Genomic DNA, 19,911 nt, shown 5'->3' with positions numbered 1-19,911 from the left:
CAGCAGAAGAAAGAAACTTGAGGGTAAGTAAATGATGACAGAATTTCATTTTTGGGTGAACTATCCCTTTAAGCCTTGTCTGTGAAACCGTAGTATTTGAAGTAAAGGATTTGACTGATGAGGTGAAAATAAATTATTAACCGAATAGCAAAAAAAGTTACAAATAAAACACAATTATTTTATACCATATAGTTTATGACTTGATTGTATAAAAACTTTATCAACATGATATGTGTTTATGAGTTGATTTTAATAAACAGCACTTATTGAAACATACAAACACTGAACTAATTTTAGTATTGTTTAATGTAAATGCAAATTAAATGTATATGTAAATGAATTTGTTTTATTAGAATAATCGTGACTGCAACAAACTATTTGAAATGTACAATAAACATCCTTATTAATCGAAAAACGTAGGTATAAAACCATATAAAACAAAACGCCGCGACCACGCGATGACGTAAATACATAATGGCGTAAAAGAATTTAATGACTCGTTCAGAACCGATTCTTCGAAACGAACTGCCCGAAAGAACCGAATCTCGAAAATGAATCGGACTTCCTACCGCTAAAACACACGCCCATCATTCCAGGCAACCACAAATCAGCAGCGCCAACTTCATTTCATTATAGTGCGGAGACGCTCACCGCTCCCAACATCCTCAGGCCATTGCAATGAAGATATCCGTGGATAAACCAAAGTCATTCTCTTTTTGCCTACTGAATGTGTTTTTTTCACGCTCAATCCAGTGACGTAAGTTGTAATATGCTTTTATATTGAGTGAGAGCAATATTCGTCGCGCGTCATCGTCAAATGCGCGCGCCCGTACAAATCCTCAAAAACCTGCAGAAAGACACTCAGGGCTCGTATTGTTAGAGAAGCGGAGTGAGGTCCCACACGTGAATGGTTTCAACTCGAGAGGTAAGAAGGACTTTTTTTTTATCATAATCAAAATTAATTAGGCAGAGGAACATGTTTTAGTAAAAAAATAATAATAATACACCTCAGCTTACACCAGACACCTATCTTGAAGGGAGTTTCATTACAGCGAAGCTGCTACATGCCTCCAATGGATACGGTCTCATCTGTTAATAAAGGAAAGGGCTATCTGTTGTTCGCCTTTATTTTGATTTTTGATGAAAAAGCGACAGCATTAATGTTAAATGTTAAAAACAAATAAAAAAGGAATGAAATAAAAATCATATATAGTCATTTTAGCACAGGTCATTTGTGATGGTAAAATCCTGGTTCTGCATGCTGCCTGCATGATGCCTGAAGCCTGTATAGAAAAGGGATTTATTATTTATTTATTTATTTTTTTTTAGGTGTAAGGTGTTTTTGCAATGAGTTAAATGCATTGAATTAAATAATTATTTTAGAGATGTCAGGCACAAACCAGCATCAAGAACATAATTAAAATAATTCAGCACCATAATTTTTGTGTGTGTAAACCGATGTTTTTCCACGAACATCACATTTTGTGCTCTATTGTTGACAATCTTCATGTTCAACAATCTTAAAACTACATCAACAATAGTTTAACTGTTTTATAGTTATTAAATTCCAGTTAATAAACAATCAATATTTAAGTTTTATAATAAACTGATTGTTTTGATCGATTGTTATTTATGGCTGCATTTAGAGATGAAATAAATCATGGAACATAATTCAGTTCTAAACGGGTTAATACTGAGTTCTGTGTTCTATTCTAGGTCATAATGTTCTATTTTCATTTACACTGACTGAACACATAGTTAACATTGAAGTTTCCCTTAGGTAATACACTTATAAGGCATCTTTTATTTGCTGCCACTATAATATGGCAGTGCTTTTGATCATGCATTGTTCACTTTGAAATCACTTCCCACGCCTTGAGAGATCTCCAGAAGATTTTTCATGTTTGAATAAAGTGTCACCCCATTCATGAATAATTAATGTTAGCCTGTTCATTTCAGATTTGACATTTGGTGCTCTTCCTCACACAGATGAAAATTTACATCTCATAAATGCGTGGCAACCCCAGTCATACCCCACACCGGATAATGGACACGCATTGAAAAATTCTGGATCTGTCACAGCAAAATGGAGAAGCATATCCGTGCAATTTCAGTCTTTTGTCAACCAACAGATAATTAATGAAGGAATGGCGGAGCTCAGATTTTCTTGATATAACCGTCCTTTGCAAGTCGCAGCGCATACGGACATGCCATGGATCTCCTTTGGGTTCTATACTCCATGCTGACTGTATGTATGGCCATCAATTTGGAAGCTACTGGGAGCCATAGCATGTTTACCTGTGAGCCTATCACATTAAGGATGTGCCAGGGCCTCTCCTACAATACCACCTTCATGCCCAACCTTCTAAATCACTATGACCAGCAGACCGCTGCTCTCGCCATGGAGGTAAACCACATGACACAGGCTGACTGTTTAAATGATGTGATCAAATTGCACTACATTAACCTACACTCTCAGAAAAAAGGTACAAAATCTTTCACTGGGGCAGATTTGTACCTTGTTTACCCATAAATGGTACATATTAGTACCTAAATGGTACATAACAGTACCTTTTGAAAGGGTACCTCACCCCAGTGATAGCTTTTGTACCTTTTTTTTCTGAGAGTGCTGACTAGTTCTAATCATTATGCTCTAATAACTGCGTGACGTCAACTGCAGTCATATAGATGTAGGTTGTGCATATATACATGTATGCATTCATATATAATTCTTTCCTGAATAGCGAGGAAAATAGTAAGAGCAAAGAAATGATTTGAAACTTTTTGAGTTATGAAAATATGCAGGGAAACCCTTTGCCATGAATCACTTTAATAAGCAGTTTGTCTGCATTTTCCCTGCAAGAAACAATGAAAGCAAACTGTAAATGTTTAAGTTCATTGCTTTGAAACCTATGTACCAACGGCATCAAAGATTTGTCATTTTCAATTTGACCCAGTTCTTTCTTGTGCCCTGCAGATAATTCAGATCACATTACAGAAACGTTTAAAGGGAAATGAATCTTTAATCTGTCTTACGGGGCTGTTTGCTGTGTCTTTATTTCTGAAGTATCGTGCAGTTTTAAACAATTTTTTTCTAGTCCTCTTTTGCATGTGGCTGTGACGAAGTAAGCATCTTTTAAGTATTTATATAACAAGGTTGTTTTACAACGGCTTGCAAGTATAAGCCACAGTCGTTGATGTTATGAGCAGTTAATGGTGCTTGGACGCGTTGTTTATTTTGATTGCTCTATAATCTTTGTATCTGCAGCCATAACGCCTGGATTGATTCAAGGCGATGGTTAATCCTCTTTACCGGGCCGCAGTATTCAGCTGAGCCCAACTGAGAACAGCTGCATTAGCTTGTTACAGTGGCCAGTGGATCTGTTGAACACACACAGTGCTGTAAATGTTATCTAAAACCTGCTGTCCTCAGTCACAAGGTTTTAACTTATTCACCCCAGTCCTGCCTCAGTATAACAGAGGGATGGAACAGAAAATTAAAGAGATAAAAAGAAGAAAGATAGGGAAAAATGAATGGATGGAGTTGAGCCGAGGTAACCCATCTGCTCTTCCTCATGTACGTTTGTGTGGAAATGTGGAGTTACGTAACCTTTTGCACTGTAACCAGCGCAAACACACAGAAAGTGATGATACTTTTTAAACCTACTATTGCACAAAGGATTATATTCAGATGCATTTGAATGATAATCACAATTAATTCACATGTAACACGGTGTATAATATATTTTCCAAGCATTATGTACAAAAAGCCGAAACTATCTTAATGTTTATTTTTATAATTTATATATTTGAAAATATATTTATTATTATATTTAAATATTTAAAATATTTATTTTTGTATTATTATTTTAAAATTATTTAAGAAAATATTTTATCAATTTGAATAGCAAGAATGAAAGGATTTTGTTCTTTAAATTGACAAAATAACTTAAAGGGATAGTTCGCCCAAAAATGATTGCATAATTTACTCCCCATCAAGCCATCCTAGGTGTATATGACTTTCTTCTTTCAGCCAAACACAATCAGAGTTTTATTAAAAAAAAATTCTCTTCCAATATTCTATTTATTATGAGAGTGAATAGTAACCAGTATTTTGAAGCCCAAAAAAGCACATCCATCCATCTTAAAAGTAATGCATTTTTGTAAGAAAAATATCCATATTTATAACTTTATAGACTATTATGAATATGGATACTCACTGTCATAATTTACTCACCCTCAAGTTTTTACAAACATGTATGATTTTTTTTTTGTTCTGCTGAAAACACACAAAAAAGATATTTTGATAAATGTTGGTAACCAAATGGTTTATGGTAGCCACTGACTTCCATAATATGGAAAAAAATACTATGGAAGTCAATGGGGTCCATCAACTGTTTGGTTACCAACATTCTTCAAAATATCTTCTTTTGTGTTCAACAGAAGAAAGAAATTCATACAGGTTTGGAACAACTTGAGGGTGTGTAAATAATAACAGAATTTTCATTTTTGGTTGAACTATATATGAAGTCTGCTGAATAACCAGGATTTGGTTGATGAAAAGCTTTTACTATTTTTACAAACAACTGACCTCAATGACTAGAAGGTGATAATGGCTAATTAGCTAATCTCGAGGAGAAGGAAACCAGACTAAATCTTTCATTTCATCAGCTGCCAACCAATTATTCTTTCTGGCTTCATAAGGAGCAGAATCGTCCTTGCTTTCAGATTCAAAACCACTGTAGGACAGTGGCAACATCTTGCTCTGAACTCTGGGTAACCTCATTTGTGAAGTGGGACAGTTGCCTACAGGGATGGTTTCTGGGATTGTTGTGTTTGCGTCCAGTAATAGGAAGGTTCAGGGAGGATTTGAACTGATCATGCTGGGTAAAATGAATAATATTAAGCATTTCAGGTGCACTGCTTGATGTAGTTTGACATCTAGTTAATTTAAACTTCCTCCCCCATTTGTCAGACATGCAAAGATACATGACCTTGTCCTTGTGTTCTTTTTACCATGGCGTGATCATTAAGGGCATCCTGCAGTTGTAATGCAATCTGGCAAATCAAACCCAACTTATATCACCTATACATTGCTTGGGAATTCATTAATTTTTAGATATTTTAAGAGGTGCTATGACTTTGAAGTTAACTGACATAAAAAAGGGCAAATACCATAGACTTCCATTAAAAAGAGGCCACACACAAACATCACTCACATTTTCTTTAGAAATGTACTGGTGACAAAATTGTCAGGGTTCTTGAAAAAACATGCTTTTAATATGTAAAATTTGCATATACTAAAGAGTTCAACAGGATTGTTTATGCTATAAATGAGGAAAATATATGTTAGCCTGTATAATTTATCCACATTTATTAATGCATAAGCATTAGGACAATCTTTAATGGAATGGCAGGGTTGACCATTATTTCCCATCCATATCTTGGTCTTTGTCCCTTCCTCTGTTTCTCTCCACTCCCTCCTCTCTTCTTTTCATCCCTCCCCCCACACAAGGTACTGTGGTTGCCGGGGAAACGGATCCCAATTGTATTGCAACAAAAGAGCAGGCTTTCTCTCTCAGGAGGTGGTCGTCACTCGCACTCTGACCTCTCCCCATTACACCCCTCCCTCAAACCGGCCGTTTATGCATCACTGGTTGCCATGGTAGTGCAGTTGAATTCTGTTGAATTCGGTAGAAAAAGGAAAACTAATCAGAAGGGAATATAAGAATTATATACAATTAGAATAATAATTATTGGTTATGTGGGATTGAGAACAAATCTTGAAATCTCGCTATGAGGACGCAACCTAAACTTCCTTATCAATGAGCATGTGGGGGTTCACAGAGAAAGGCATATGTACTCTGGATTTATGGGTAGAGGGAGGAACAAATGTATTTACTTGTGAATGGACACATTTAAAAGGTCAGGTTAGGTGATTTCTAGATTTCTTCTGTTTGCTTTCTTGTTTTTCTATTTTATTTTTGCATCTCAGATGGATAAGAAAAAAACAGTGAAATATACACTATATCAGCCAGTATTTTTATTATTTTTGTATTTATTGTTTGTCATTGGTGATTTAAATGTACATTTCCACCTGTTTTTGCCATCACCACTTAATGTTTTACTTATTTTTTTTAAATGTTTTGTTTTTATAATATTATTGCAGTGCCTTAATTCATGTTTAGGATTTAAAATTATTTATTTTGTTGTTAGTATGTTCCATTTTATTTATTTTATTCATTTTTTAATATATAAAATAGTTGAGCTGCACGATTTCGGATAAATTCAGAATCACTTTTTTTGTTTGTTTGTTTGTTTTTTCAAACAAAGATCACAATTCACCCACAAATCTAAACAAAATAACATGTAATGTACTAGAGGTTCTGACAAAATGTTAATTGCCGCAGTCTATTTAAAATGTTTAATTAATCTGAATGAATTATTTTTAAAAAACTGTTTGAATGAATGATTTAATGACTCGCTCTTAAATACTTCACTTGTTTCATTACTGATGAGTCAGAGTTTTTAAATGAATCTCTTGAATGAAGGATTCAATGACAAATACATTTTTTAACAAGTCACTTGTCTGGCAAGATGAAATAATTAGGGCCCAAGCGAAAATTCGCGCAGGGCCCTCTTGTTCTTCTAAGGATTATTATTATTTTTTTTTTTTTTTTTTTTTTATTTTTTTTCCGTCTTCCGGGGCTTTTTGGGGGCCTTAACATGCTCAAAAACTCTTGAAAATTGGCACACACATTGGAATCCGCGGCCATTAGGACGCCGGAGAGGCTGGTACCCGGGCGTGGCAGGGGGGCTCGACAGCGCCCCCTTGAAAAAAGTCTGAAAATTTGGTCCATATATTAAACACGCTTGCACGTATTAGTATGAAACTCAGTACACATATAGACCTCATCGGGCCGAACAACTTTCGTGCTCTAAGTTAAACACCACGCCAACAGGAAGTCAGCTATTAAGGGTTGTTTGAAAAACGCATGCTCTGGAATTTGATATACTCCTCCTAGACGATTAATCCGATCGCCACCAAACTCGGTCAGCATGAAGTCAAGACACTGATGATTAAAAATTGCCAGGGGATTTTTGATATCTCGAACGGTTTGGCCGTGGCGAGGCAACGAATTTATGGCGAGAAAAAGGAAACAGGAAATGTGTTATAACGTCTGCATACATATATTGATCTTTATGAAACTTCACGAGTGTGTTCGTTATAGGAGTCTGATCACATGGATGTGACTATTGTGAGTCAAAGTTATAGCGCCACCAACTGGCAGCAGGAAGTGTATCACTTTTTGAAATGTTTTGAGATCACCCTCTTATTTTTACCTGATTTGCTTCAAACTTCATCAGTGTAATGTCAATACACAGCAGATGTAGACCTATGACAGGATTTTTGATATTTGAAATATTGTTGCCATGGCAACAGGTCAAACTGTAATAATATTCTTGAGTGTTTTTGAGGCTCTTAACATGCTTCAAATTGCATGAAACTCGACACACACATCAATATTGTCAACCAGTAGACATGGACAAAGCCATAGAAATGGGCGTGGTGGAGGGGCTCAGTAGCGCCACCTTTTGACAAAAGTGGGGGGGTTAGTTTTTCCTACAATCACCAAACTCGGTACACATATTGTTCTCATCAAGCCGGACAATTTTCTAATTTACATTCATTAGCTCCGACCAACAGGAAGTCAGCTATTTTGGTTTGAATGTTAATTTTTTGAAAAAACAGGCTATGAATTTTATACTACTGCTCCTACAGGGTTTATCCAATTTACACCAAACTTTTTTTAACTTGTTGCTAACACATTGAAGTTGTTTAATTGCAAACGGATTTTGGATATCTCAAACGGTTTGGCCGTGGCGAGGCAACGAATTTATGGCAAGAAAAGGGAAACAAAGTGTTATAACTTCTGCATACATTAATTGATTTTGATGAAACTTCGGCTTAGTCTTCGTTGTACAAGGCTGATCACATGGATGTGACTATTGTGATTCAAAGTAATAGCGCCACCAACTGGAAGCAGAAAATGTGTCACTTTTAGCATACATTGAGATCACCCTCTTATTTTTACCTGATTTGCTTCAAAATTCATCAGAATAATGTTAAAACTTGGCACATGTAATACTTTGAAAATGGGCAGGGAGGAGGGGCTCTATAGCAGCACCTTGTAGTGCAGTAAATGTGGAGCGAATTTGACATAGTCCTTTGATGTTTAACCGTTTTAAATGCCTATTGCCCGCTGTGCACAGTTGCCCTGAAGCCACCGGGGTGGCGGTGCCACCGGGCTTGGGCCCGCCATCGCTGCTCGCAGCTATATTGATATAATTGCTCTTTGCAGCGTCAAGTTGCTTTCAAAAAGTGATGCTCTATTTTGATTGCTTGGGTGTTTATATTCAAACTTTTATCCCAGTACTTCTGTGATAATATGAATATTTGTAACACAGAAATAATGATACTGTGTGGCTGTTTTGTACCTGTGCATGATAACAGCGGCTGCGGCAACACAGATTTGAATGTTTTGGTGTGATTTGTCAAAGTTTTAAAAGACACAGGCGAATTGTTGTAATGATCGCGTGGGTGTTTGAATCAAGATCACAATCTTTTAGCGATAAATCGTGCAGCTCTATAAAATAGTATAAAATTTAGATTTTATTATTGCCCATTTATCGCAATAACATAAAAATTGCTGCATACCTAGTTGTTACATAAGTGTGTCTTGGAGTGCTAAAATAAGTTAGGGCATAAAAAGTCCCTTTCAGAAATAAAGTTATTTGAATTGAATTGAGGAGGGCGTAAATGAAATACATTTGAATTGAGGGTGTAAATGAATCCTTCATTGGTAGCAAACCATAAAAACAAAAGACCTGACCATGTTAACACTCTATATTTGCTTCTGGGGATTATGGTTTCACATTTCTGATTGTATGATTGAGAGTAATTGTATGATGTGCCTCCACATCTCCCATAGAGCTTATATATAGCATGTCAGCTGAATGAACCATCATATATAATGCTTTAAATCACATGCTCTCTGCCCAAACAAGAAGCAACAATCATTGTGCCTCTTCTGCCTTCTGTGTGTTTGCCATCTCTGTATGTTTTGAATATCTCTAAATAACTCTCTGCAAGGCACTTAAAAACAGCAGGCACTGGAATGGACATTGATGAGTAGAAAGTGTATCTTTGCCCTTAGGACAGCAGTGGGCAAGATGCACACATTTGAGTTCATCAGATCATACCACTGCATGTAATGTGGAGTGACAGCAATGATGAGATAATGTTTTTCACCAGATCAGCAAATAATGGCACTTGCTTTATTTTTATCTTGCCTAAAAGCTAGAGTATGTCCACTCAATTGAGCTCAGAATGGTGTAAGGCATGTCATAAAACCCTTTGTACTGTCTTACAGCCGCAGAGGCCACTAATGGTGCATCAACAAGCGTGAAGTTCACATTTTCTCAGTAATTGAATAATAAAAGTCAAGCACATTAAGGTTTGATGTCAATTTTAGATAGCTTTACTAGTTTACTTATTGTCCACAAATTATTTAAATGATCTTTATACACAAAAATTCATGTGACCAGCACATTTTTAGAAACTACATGACGAAAACATGACTTTTTTTCACACGTCTGATCGGTCGGTGCTCTTTCTCATGTCATGTTGGTGGCACATCTCAATGGTATATGCTGCGTTAAATATGGATTAGGTGCATGGAAATGATTGCTGGATTTAGATGCTTTGTGCCAAAATGGGCAAGCATAATATCCATCCTAATCCCTTTTTACAGACATTTTGGGTGGTAGCCTAGTGTGCTGGCAGTGGCTGAATGCTCTCATTATGGATATGTATTATACATCCAGTATATCATAAATGTGTTGAACGGTTGCAATAACTTGAAGGTTGGATGCTTTTGTTTGCAATAGTGAATAGTGGTTACAGATCATCTCAGTGGATTTAGCCTGAAAGCTTGGGTGATTTTCTCCATATTAAGTGAAAAATTGGTGGTTTAGAAACATAATGAATAAAGTCATTATGGCATGTAATTTGGATTTTATAGCATTTTTAGCCAGAAATATTTAAATAATAATTATGTAAATAATTAAATCATTTTTATTTATTTGTTAAAACCAAACACTAGGAGTTGTATTTTTTTTTAAATATTATAATTATGTAATTTATTAAAGCATTTCAATAGCCTAGGAGCAATTTTATTATTTTTATAGTAATTGGGTAAATTATTAGCATTTTTAACAACCAAACACTAAAAGTTATATGATTATAGCATTTGTAATAGCCAACCCCTAAGAGTAATATTATTATTATTTTTATAGTAATTAATTGTTTTGTTTGTTTTTACATTTTATATGCATCTTTTTGTATAGAAATTATTTATTTTTTCTTACCATTAGTAATTGAAGAAAAAGCTTAAAAAATCAAATGTATAGCACTGTAAATGTAAAGCCTGTTCATGTTGGCTGTGAATGATTGTAAGTTTCGGTCCTTTTTTTTTTTTTCTAACACAAGGGGTGTCAGAACCCCCACCCTACCATCACAAAAGCCCTTACTCTGCAGGGGTGGAGGCGTTTTTGTCTATCTGTCTGGTCTTGGGTGGAGTCTTTCTACTTCTCCCCCCTGGGATTTGCATATTTATGTCCGGCCCCAAAGCTGGTACTACTCCCAGAATGCCTCATGGTGCGAGTGGGCCTCAGCAATAAACAGCATGTCTCCCCGCCCCAAACAAAGGCCTCCTCAGAGAGATAAGGGAGGTACATTACTGTGCTAGAACTACAGATCAAATTTAATTCTCATTTAACATGAGGGTGACCAAGTGGCTGTGAAAAATCGGTGTGGGTCATAGATGTGGCCTGGTGGATATTGTGCCTCTGTTGAGCGGTTAGGATTCTCCAAATGAATTCAAGATGACTGAAAATGGTTTTTCAGAGTTATATAATAAAGTAATTAGGTTTGTTTTATGCAGTTATTAGATAGTTTAATTAATATGCCAGATGGAGGCCAATAAAAAACCAGCATGTATTGTGTTCAATGTTTATTTGTAGCATTAAGACTAATTATCAAGACAAACAGTACTGCAACCTCCAGGCTTGGCTTTTATTTGGAATTTTATTGGGACGTCTGGCCACCCTATTTAACATAAAATATAAAAGGATAAAAAGCAATAGTATTTATCATGAAAGCATGAAACACAATAGCATCTGTGTTAGTGTACTTCTAAAAAAAATGAAAGCATTCACTGTTAGCACATTTTAAAATTTACAGTCTTTCTAATCAGGGAAAAATGATTTATTTATTAATAAATATTTAAAATTAAATGAAAAATGATTTATTATTGTTAACATTCTATTTTTTTTTTGTCTGTCCATACAGCCCTTTCATCCTATGGTGAACTTGGAGTGCTCTACTGAAATACGCCCTTTCCTGTGTGCCCTTTACGCACCCGTGTGCACAGAGTACGGCCGTGTGACCCTGCCATGTCGGCACCTGTGCCAGCGTGCCAAGAGCGATTGCTACAAGCTCATGGACATGTTTGGGGTCAGCTGGCCAGATGAGATGGAGTGTAGCAGGTACAGGATCACTTTTATGAAGTTCTGCGGCAACACATCTTTATGATATGATATCATATCCTGAAACGACACTCTTTTCTCTTAGGTTTCCAGAATGTGACGAGTCTTACCCCCGAGCGATAGACCTGCTCCCGAGCAGTGACGGCACGGAGGAATCTCCCTCGTCGGTTCAGCGGGACTATGGCTTCTGGTGCCCACGAGAGCTGAAGATCGAGCCTGACTTGGGCTACTCGTTTATGGGCGTCCGCGACTGCTCACCTCCCTGCCCGAACATGTACTTCCGCAAAGATGAGCTCATCTTCGCCCGCTATTTTATCGGCGTCATTTCCATTGTCTGCCTGTCGGCGACACTCTTCACCTTCCTGACCTTTCTAATTGACGTCGGGCGCTTCCGCTACCCTGAACGACCCATCATCTTCTACGCGGTCTGCTACATGATGGTGTCCCTGGTCTTCTTTCTGGGCTTCCTGCTGGAGGAGCGCGTGTCGTGCAACGCAGCGAGCCCGGGTCGTTTCCGCGCCGCCACCGTCACCCAGGGCTCCCACAACAAGGCCTGTACGCTGCTCTTTATGACACTCTACTTCTTTACCATGGCAGGAAGCGTTTGGTGGGTCATTCTCACCATCACCTGGTTCCTGGCAGCTGTTCCCAAATGGGGAAGTGAGGCTATCGAGAAGAAGGCTTTGCTGTTCCATGCAGTGGCTTGGGGCGTCCCGGGGGCCCTCACCATCACCCTCATGGCCATGAACAAAATCGAGGGTGACAGCATGAGCGGCGTGTGTTTTGTGGGGCTCTACGACCTCATGGCCTTGCGCTGGTTCCTCTTGGTGCCTCTCGCACTGGACGTGGTCGTAGGTGTGGTGCTGCTGTTAGCCGGTATCGCTGCGCTAAATAGGGTCCGAATGGAAATTCCCCTAGAGAAGGAGAACCAGGACAAACTGGTGAAGTTCATGATCCGAATCGGTGTGTTTTCCATCTTGTATCTTGTGCCACTCCTGACAGTCATTGGATGCTATCTGTACGAGCAGAGCCACAGATCAGTGTGGGAGACCACCTGGGTACAGGAGCGCTGCAGAGAGTACCACATCCCCTGCCCCTTTAAGGTAAGAGTCACTTGTTATGAAATACTTAAGGTTGCATTTATTTGATCAAAAATGCAGTAAAAACAGTAATATTATGTAATATTACTTCAATTTAAAATAACTTTTTTCTATTTTTTTATATAATATATATATAATATATATGGTTCCTGCCATCACAGGAATAAATTACATTTTTATATATATATATATATATATATATATATATATATATATATATATATATATATATATATATATATATATATATATATATATATATATTAAAATGTAATTTATTCCTGTGATGGCAAAGCTGAATTTTCAGCATCATTACTCAGTCTTCAGTGTCACATGATCCTTCAGAAATCATTCTAATATGCTGATTTGGTGCTCAAGAAGCAATTCTTATTGTCAATGTTGAAAACAGTTCTGCTGCTTAATATTTTTATGGAAATTTTTCAGGATTCTTTGATAAATAGAAGGTAAAAAAAAACAGGATTTATTTAAAATATAAATTTGTTTGAAATATACACAAGGCCTTTACTGTCACTTTTTGATCAATCGAACGTGTCCTTGCTAAAGAAATGATTAATTTCTTAAAAAAAAAAATTGTACTGACCCCAGGATTTTTAACTGTCGATTTTCAATCGTTTACGCGAACAGGCGCTCTACAGGCGCGGCATGCAACTGCAGATTATGAGTTACCTGCGGTGAGTCCAACATAATGAATCCACTAACACGACACAGCGAATGCCGGTGGTAAACACTCGTGTTCCAATACTCGTGCACGAGTTTTGGTAGGCGTTCTCTTGAAATGAGCTGTGAAGGAGGGGGGCTGTTCTTACGCATGCGCTCATTTCAAAAACTCGGTAACAGTCTTTGGATTCTCAGTCGACGAAAAAATCCTCTCTATCACCTTTAAACAGCATTTCAGACCCCCTACTTTCTGCTTCCATTGACCTTAAGTGAATTTGTGCAACTGTTGTGAATAATTGAAGGCCTCTACAGTGTCCTGTCCTTCCAACTCTGTCCTCACTCTATATTAGGAAGTGTTTTAGTGTGTAAAATATTGAGTGGTACTTTAACTAAATGGTCACTTTAAAAGTATTGCTATTGACAAAAATATTTATTTTTACTGTTGATGTGAGCTTCATCTAAGGCCAGAAATTAATGGAAGTTTGGGGTAAAAATGCCAACAATGGTTACACAATTGCCACAGAAATATATATATATATATATATATATTTTATATATTTAATTATATATATATATATATATATATATATATATATATATATATATATATAATATATAACAATTATCCTAAGCTTAAATTATTCCAATGGAGATTTATTTGGATTTAAATTTAAAGGTGCAGTGTGTAAATTTTAGTGCCATCTGAATTTTAGAGGCATCTTCTCTTGCAATATATGGTGCATTCAAATTAAGTCAGAAAGATCGTATTTATGAGCTGAACGCACATGAACGGCACCACAATGTCGTAAATACGAGTGGGGAGCTCGGGATTTTCTTTAAGCCCCGATCTGAACGAGTTGGGGGCGTGTCCATGAGAAACATGGCGAAATACCACAATACTTAGGTATTTAGCAGTGACATTGTTGGGCTTTTATATTTACAACGAAGTAGCTAATTCCCATCAAAAAACACGATGGCATCATAACAATATAATATGTAACAATAAAGTTTGCAATGGCTTCATTAATGAATTAAAAACATAAAAAAGCAACATACAACCAATGCACATTCTTTGCTCTACATTTTTTAGAAGTAAAAGTGTTGTTATTTTGTGTAATTAATTTAGAGAAGGCACACTGCCATCATACTCAGACCAAAGTGACTTGAACGCACATACCGTCGTAAACACGACTTCCCACCTCGTAAATACAAACTTCACACCAATAGAGAAGCTATGGTGGCCAACACAGGACAAAAATGTTGTCGTCTGAGACAGCAAAGAGTAGCCAGTCAAGCAAACATACTCTGTAGAGCAGTTTGTCCATTTAGATCTACTGTAGAAACATGCCGGCGCAAAATGGCAACTTAACATGTAAGGGGACCCGCGGTGTATGAGATAGAAACGGCTCATTCTAAAGTAATAAAAACATATGTAAGGTCTTTATGCACCACTGAAAACATCAATAGATCAATAGATCCTTCTAAAATTTACACATTGCACCTTTAAAGAAGTATTTGACATAAAAGAATGACGCAGTCTGTTCTTATGATTTAAAAAAAAATGCTCTCATAATGTTGAAAAATGCCCATGAAATTCATTTCAGGTTCATCAGACATTTACAGCTGCATATGTCAGCTGATCATACAGTCACAGCTGCACTGAATATATCTCATGTCTAACATGATGCAAACTAACTGAAGCATAACTAAAAACCAAAAGACTATCATAAGTTTCTGTTTAACCTCAGTGAAAATCTCAGTAATGATGTTTGTGTGTGTGTTTGCATGCCTGAGGCAACGTGGGATTGGTTTTAATGATGCCTTGTTTAATGCTGCAACTTCTGTTCTGTTGCGGCGAAGAGAAAAGGACAGTCATGTGTCTTGTTATCTCTGTAACAGTACTTCATGAAATGCTATGAAGTGTATTGCTATAAATAGCAGATCTCTAGTTTCACTGCAGTAAGTGATGTCATCATACAGTGGCCACACAAAGTACTTGGACACACTCAAAATTTATACATTTATATTGCATTATATAACAAAATACCAAACCAGGTGGCATATTTTAAAGAAAGAAGACACAAGCCGCTATATAAGCAAAAAACATTAAAATTTTCTTTACATGTTACATTTAGTCAAAATAGTGAAATGTCTAAATTTAGAATCATTTTTCAGGTGCCTCTTGATTTGATATTCATTATGCAGTGAAATTCATTTTTAAGTATGGCTTATATTGACTATCATTAGGTGTTTTCTTACGACATTAAATGAAATATGAACTAAATATGTTACAGAAATGTATATGGATGTAAACTAAGCATCAGAGCAGAAGAAATGCTCCATCCAAAGCACAAAGAGAGAGAGAGAGAGTGTGTATTCGACAAAGATGAGGACAGACATTTGTGTTGGCTGCAGCTATGTTTATGCCTTTGGCAATTGTGCAGTGAGCTGAGATAAAGCACTTCCCATCCACACAATCGCACATGCACAACCCAGGGCTAAACTGACATCCAGAAATACACTCGCGCACACTGCATGAGGTTATGAGCAAGCGAGATCCGCAAGGGAAGAATGTTCCTACATGTTCTGATTGCAATTCAAGTTTCACCTGTTCTTATGTTGCATACTAAGGAAATGTGTGAAAATGAATCTACTGCTGCTGTCTTCACAGGTGGAAAAGACAAGCAGGCCAGATATCGCCTTGTTCCTCATCAAGTACCTGATGATGCTGGTGGTGGGCATCCCGTCAGTGTTTTGGGTCGGCAGTAAAAAGACCTGCTTCGAGTGGGCCAGTTTCTTCAACGGGCAACGCAAAAAAGAGTGAGTCTCGTGTACATTTCTAACATTATTGTCATATGCTCAAAACATATCAAATTCAGCTTTGATCACATGAATAAATTACTTTTTTTTTTTTTTTATATATATATATATATATATATATATATATATATATATATATAATATATAGCACAATTAAATATAAATATATATATATATTAGCACGATTAAATATCAAACATCTCTAGTATCGTCCATTAACAGAAATGTTACAGATATATTGTGCATGTGTCATATGCTTAAATGTAAAGTTAAAAAAAGAGTGAGTCTCGTGTACATTTCTAACATTATTGCTTAAGCCGGCAGTGTAATGCACATATTTTGTGTGGGTTTAATTTCCAAGGAACACAAACTGGTAATGGCCTAAAAAATTGTTTTAAGTAGAGCTAAATGCAGAGTTAAATGTATTTATTTATTTAGTCTAAATACACTACCGTTCAAATGTTTGGTCAGAAAGATTTTATTTTATTTTATTTTTTATTTTTTTTTGAAGAAATTAATACTTTTATTCCAAAGTATGCATTAAATTGATCAAAAGTGACAGTGAAAATTCAGATAAATGCTGAACTTTCTGTTCATCAGAGGATCCTGAACAAAACATATCAAATTCAGCTTTGATCACATGAATAAATTACATTTTTAATATATATATATATATATATATATATATATATATATATATATATATATATATATATATTTTTTTTTTTTAATTTTAATTTTAATAAAATGTTATATATATATTTATTTATTTATTTATTTATTTATTTATTTATTTATTTATTTATTTATTTATTTATTTATTCATTTATTCATTCATTCATTCATTCATTCATTCATTTATTTATTTTATTTTATGTATTTAATTATTTATTTTTTAATGTCACCATATTAATATTTTGACTGTATTGTTGATCAAATAACTGCAGCCTTGGTATAAGACTTTTGAACGGCAGTGTATATTATATTATAGTATATTATAGTATATTATATAGTAGTTATGGAAGATTTTACACTATTTTGCCAAATAAATTAAAAATACTTTAATTTATAATAATTTTGACAAATTAAAATTAGTTTTAAATGCTACAATAAATGTAGCAATCACAACATTATATTGTACAGTATGAAAAATTAATATCTCTTTTAAGATTTGCTAAAGGTAATCTAAATGAAATAATAGAGAAAATTAGCACAATTAAATATCAAACATCTCTAGTATCGTCCATTAACAGAAATGTTACAGATACATTGTGCATGTGTCATATGCTTAAATGTAAAGTTAATAGGCACAGGAAGTAATTCAGTCAGTTGTGTATGCAATACCGATATATAATGAAGGACAGGAAGTAGCTACAGGAAATAGTTCATTAAGTGTATACTCTGTCTCATAGGGGTTAGTGTTAAGGCTTCCTCTCTACACACCCCTGTCCCTTATATTAGGGCATTAACCTCCTCTCCCTCCCCTTGTCCCACTCCCTCCTCCCTCATTTATTTCCATTCCTTTATGCCCTCCGCCTTCCCCCTCTCTCTTCCTTCACTCCTCTGTGACTCCCTCCCCTCTTTGCCATCCTTTTCCCACCTCAGCAGTGCAGTGCACGAGAGCAGGCAGGTGCTGCAGGAGCCCGACTTCACCCAGCTCCTCCTCAGGGACCCCAACACCCCAGTGGTGAGGAAGTCTAGAGGCACTTCAACGCAGGGCACCTCCACTCACGCCTCCTCCACGCACCTCGCCATGTTGGACGAGCCCCCCAGCGCCAGCACCAGCCGCGCCAGCAGCGTGCGCAGCAAATCGAGCAGCTTCCACGGCAGCCTGCACCGCTCCCGAGATGGAAGGTGAGGCGTCCAAATTCAAATTTAACCTCACGAGTAGAAATGGAAGATAGAGTTACGACATTTTGATTAAACAGTACAAGATAAATTTTTTGTAATGAAACATATACACTACTGGTGAAAAGTTTGGAATAATTGTTTTTTTTTTTTTTTTTTTTTTTAAAGAAGTCTCTTATGCTCACCAAGGCTGCATTTATTTGATCAAAAATACAGTAAAAAAATTAAAAATTATTACAATTTTAAAATAACTATCTTCTATTTTAATATATTTTAAAGTATAATTTATCCCTGTGATGGCAAGCTGAATTTTCAGCATCATTACTCCAGTCTTCGGTGTCACATGATCCTTCAGAAATCATTCTGATATGCTGATTTGCTTTTCAGCTATTAGTGCTAAATTATTAATAACGGTTCTTATTATTATCAATGTGTTTATGCTGCTTAATATTTTTTTGGAAACTGATTTTTTTTTTTTTTACAGGATTCTTTGATGAATAGAAAGTTCAATGAACAATAGAAATATTTTGTAATATTATAAATGTCTTCACTGTCAGCTTGATCAATTTAATGTGTTTTTGCTGAATAAAAGTATTATTTTCTTTTCTTATTTTAAAAAATCTTACCCCACACTTTTGAATGGTAGTGAATCATGGTTTCCACAAAAATATTAAGTAATGCAACGGTTTTCAACATTGATAATAATTAGAATTATATTAGAATTATTTCTGAAGGATCATGTGACACTGAAGACTAGAGTAATGACTGCTGAAAATTCAATTTGCCATTACAGTTATTTTCAGTTTTTTTTCTTTTTTTTTTCATTACAGTTTTTTTCAACATTAAAAAACTGTCGCTGAATCATTCAAAATATGATCTATACAAATAGATGGAATGAATTTTCACAAATTTCCTACTTCTGCTAAACCAAAATTCAGCAAATGTCCCAGGATAATAGTGCCCCCATTGTGCACAGCTGCCTTCCAGATCAAAGATCTAAACATCACTGAATCTCATTCTGTTTCCCATCAGATACACAGCTTGCAGTTATCGTGGTGTCGAGGAACGTCTCCCTCACGGGAGCACCCTGCGCCTTAATGATCCGCTCCAGCACTGCGGCGTCAACCGCCTCGACAGCCATTCGCGGCACGGCAGCCTGCAGCGTCTGGAGAGCCAATCGCGGCACAGCAGCGTGCGGGACCTCAGCATCACAGCGCAGGCCATTCAGAGCAGCCCTGGCAACGGCATTCACCGCGTCGTAGAGGAGGACGCGACCAAGGCGTGAACTTTAACGCGCCAACAAATAGAGACCAAATGAGCAAAGAGAACATGGACTCTTCTGGTGAAAACTCCTCACAATGGAGCGCGCAAATACGAGAGCATTCAAACTTCACAGTGCACTATGTGCGTTCTCTGGGAATTGAACCCACAACCTTGCCGTTGTTTGAGCCTTGTGCTACTAGTTGAGCTACGTGAACGAAATGGAGGATGCCAAACACTTGAAAATGTGCAAAACTGTGCAAAAATGACATACACTTCTGTTAAAAAGTTTGCGGTCAGTATGATTTTCAGGAAGAAATTAAAACTTTTATTCAGCTCAGATGCATTAAATTGATCAAGAGACAGTAAAGACATTTATAATGTTAGAGAAGACTTCTATTTCAAATAAATGCTGTTCTTTTGAACTTTCTATACATCAAAGAATCCTGAAAAGGAAAAAAATCAAATTTCTTAAGGACCAAATCAACATATTAGAATGATTTCTGAAGTGCTTTTGAAAAATTCGGCTTTGCCATCTGAATATTAAAATAGATAATTACTTTGAAGTGTAATAATATCTTACAATATTACTGTT

At 36.2% G+C, this 19,911-nt stretch overlaps 1 protein-coding gene across 3 annotated transcripts; it reads left to right on the top strand.

Annotated features, from left to right (window-relative positions):
• The first annotated feature begins 606 nt into the window (after positions 1–606).
• Positions 607–19,582, top strand: fzd3a (frizzled class receptor 3a). Of its 3 annotated transcripts, none has more exons than XM_048207186.1 (7): positions 607–925; positions 1,990–2,407; positions 11,414–11,610; positions 11,696–12,713; positions 16,060–16,208; positions 17,817–18,062; positions 19,089–19,582. In XM_048207186.1, the coding sequence occupies exons 2-7, from the start codon at positions 2,213–2,215 to the stop codon at positions 19,339–19,341; spliced, it is 2,058 nt and encodes a 685-aa protein (XP_048063143.1). In that variant the 5' UTR covers positions 607–925; positions 1,990–2,212; the 3' UTR covers positions 19,342–19,582. The 3 variants fall into 3 exon arrangements, with proteins under 3 accessions (XP_048063143.1, XP_048063140.1, XP_048063142.1); XM_048207183.1 differs by having other exon boundaries at positions 17,814–18,062; XM_048207185.1 differs by having other exon boundaries at positions 1,960–2,407; positions 17,814–18,062.
• Positions 19,583–19,911: the final 329 nt, after the last annotated feature.

The sequence above is a fragment of the Megalobrama amblycephala genome, linkage group LG11 (assembly GCF_018812025.1).
Source record: "Megalobrama amblycephala isolate DHTTF-2021 linkage group LG11, ASM1881202v1, whole genome shotgun sequence".
NCBI classification, from domain to species: domain Eukaryota; kingdom Metazoa; phylum Chordata; class Actinopteri; order Cypriniformes; family Xenocyprididae; genus Megalobrama; species Megalobrama amblycephala.
This window is presented reverse-complemented; position numbering and strand designations above follow the sequence as displayed.

Excerpts from the sequence above, each read along its gene's own strand:
- fzd3a (XM_048207183.1), top strand. The coding sequence starts at position 2,213 with ATGGATCTCCTTTGGGTTCTATACTCCATGCTGACTGTATGTATGGCC. Across the intron at positions 11,611-11,695 it reads GATGAGATGGAGTGTAGCAG|GTTTCCAGAATGTGACGAGT; the intron begins GTACAGGATCAC and ends CTTTTCTCTTAG. Across the intron at positions 12,714-16,059 it reads ACATCCCCTGCCCCTTTAAG|GTGGAAAAGACAAGCAGGCC; the intron begins GTAAGAGTCACT and ends CTGTCTTCACAG.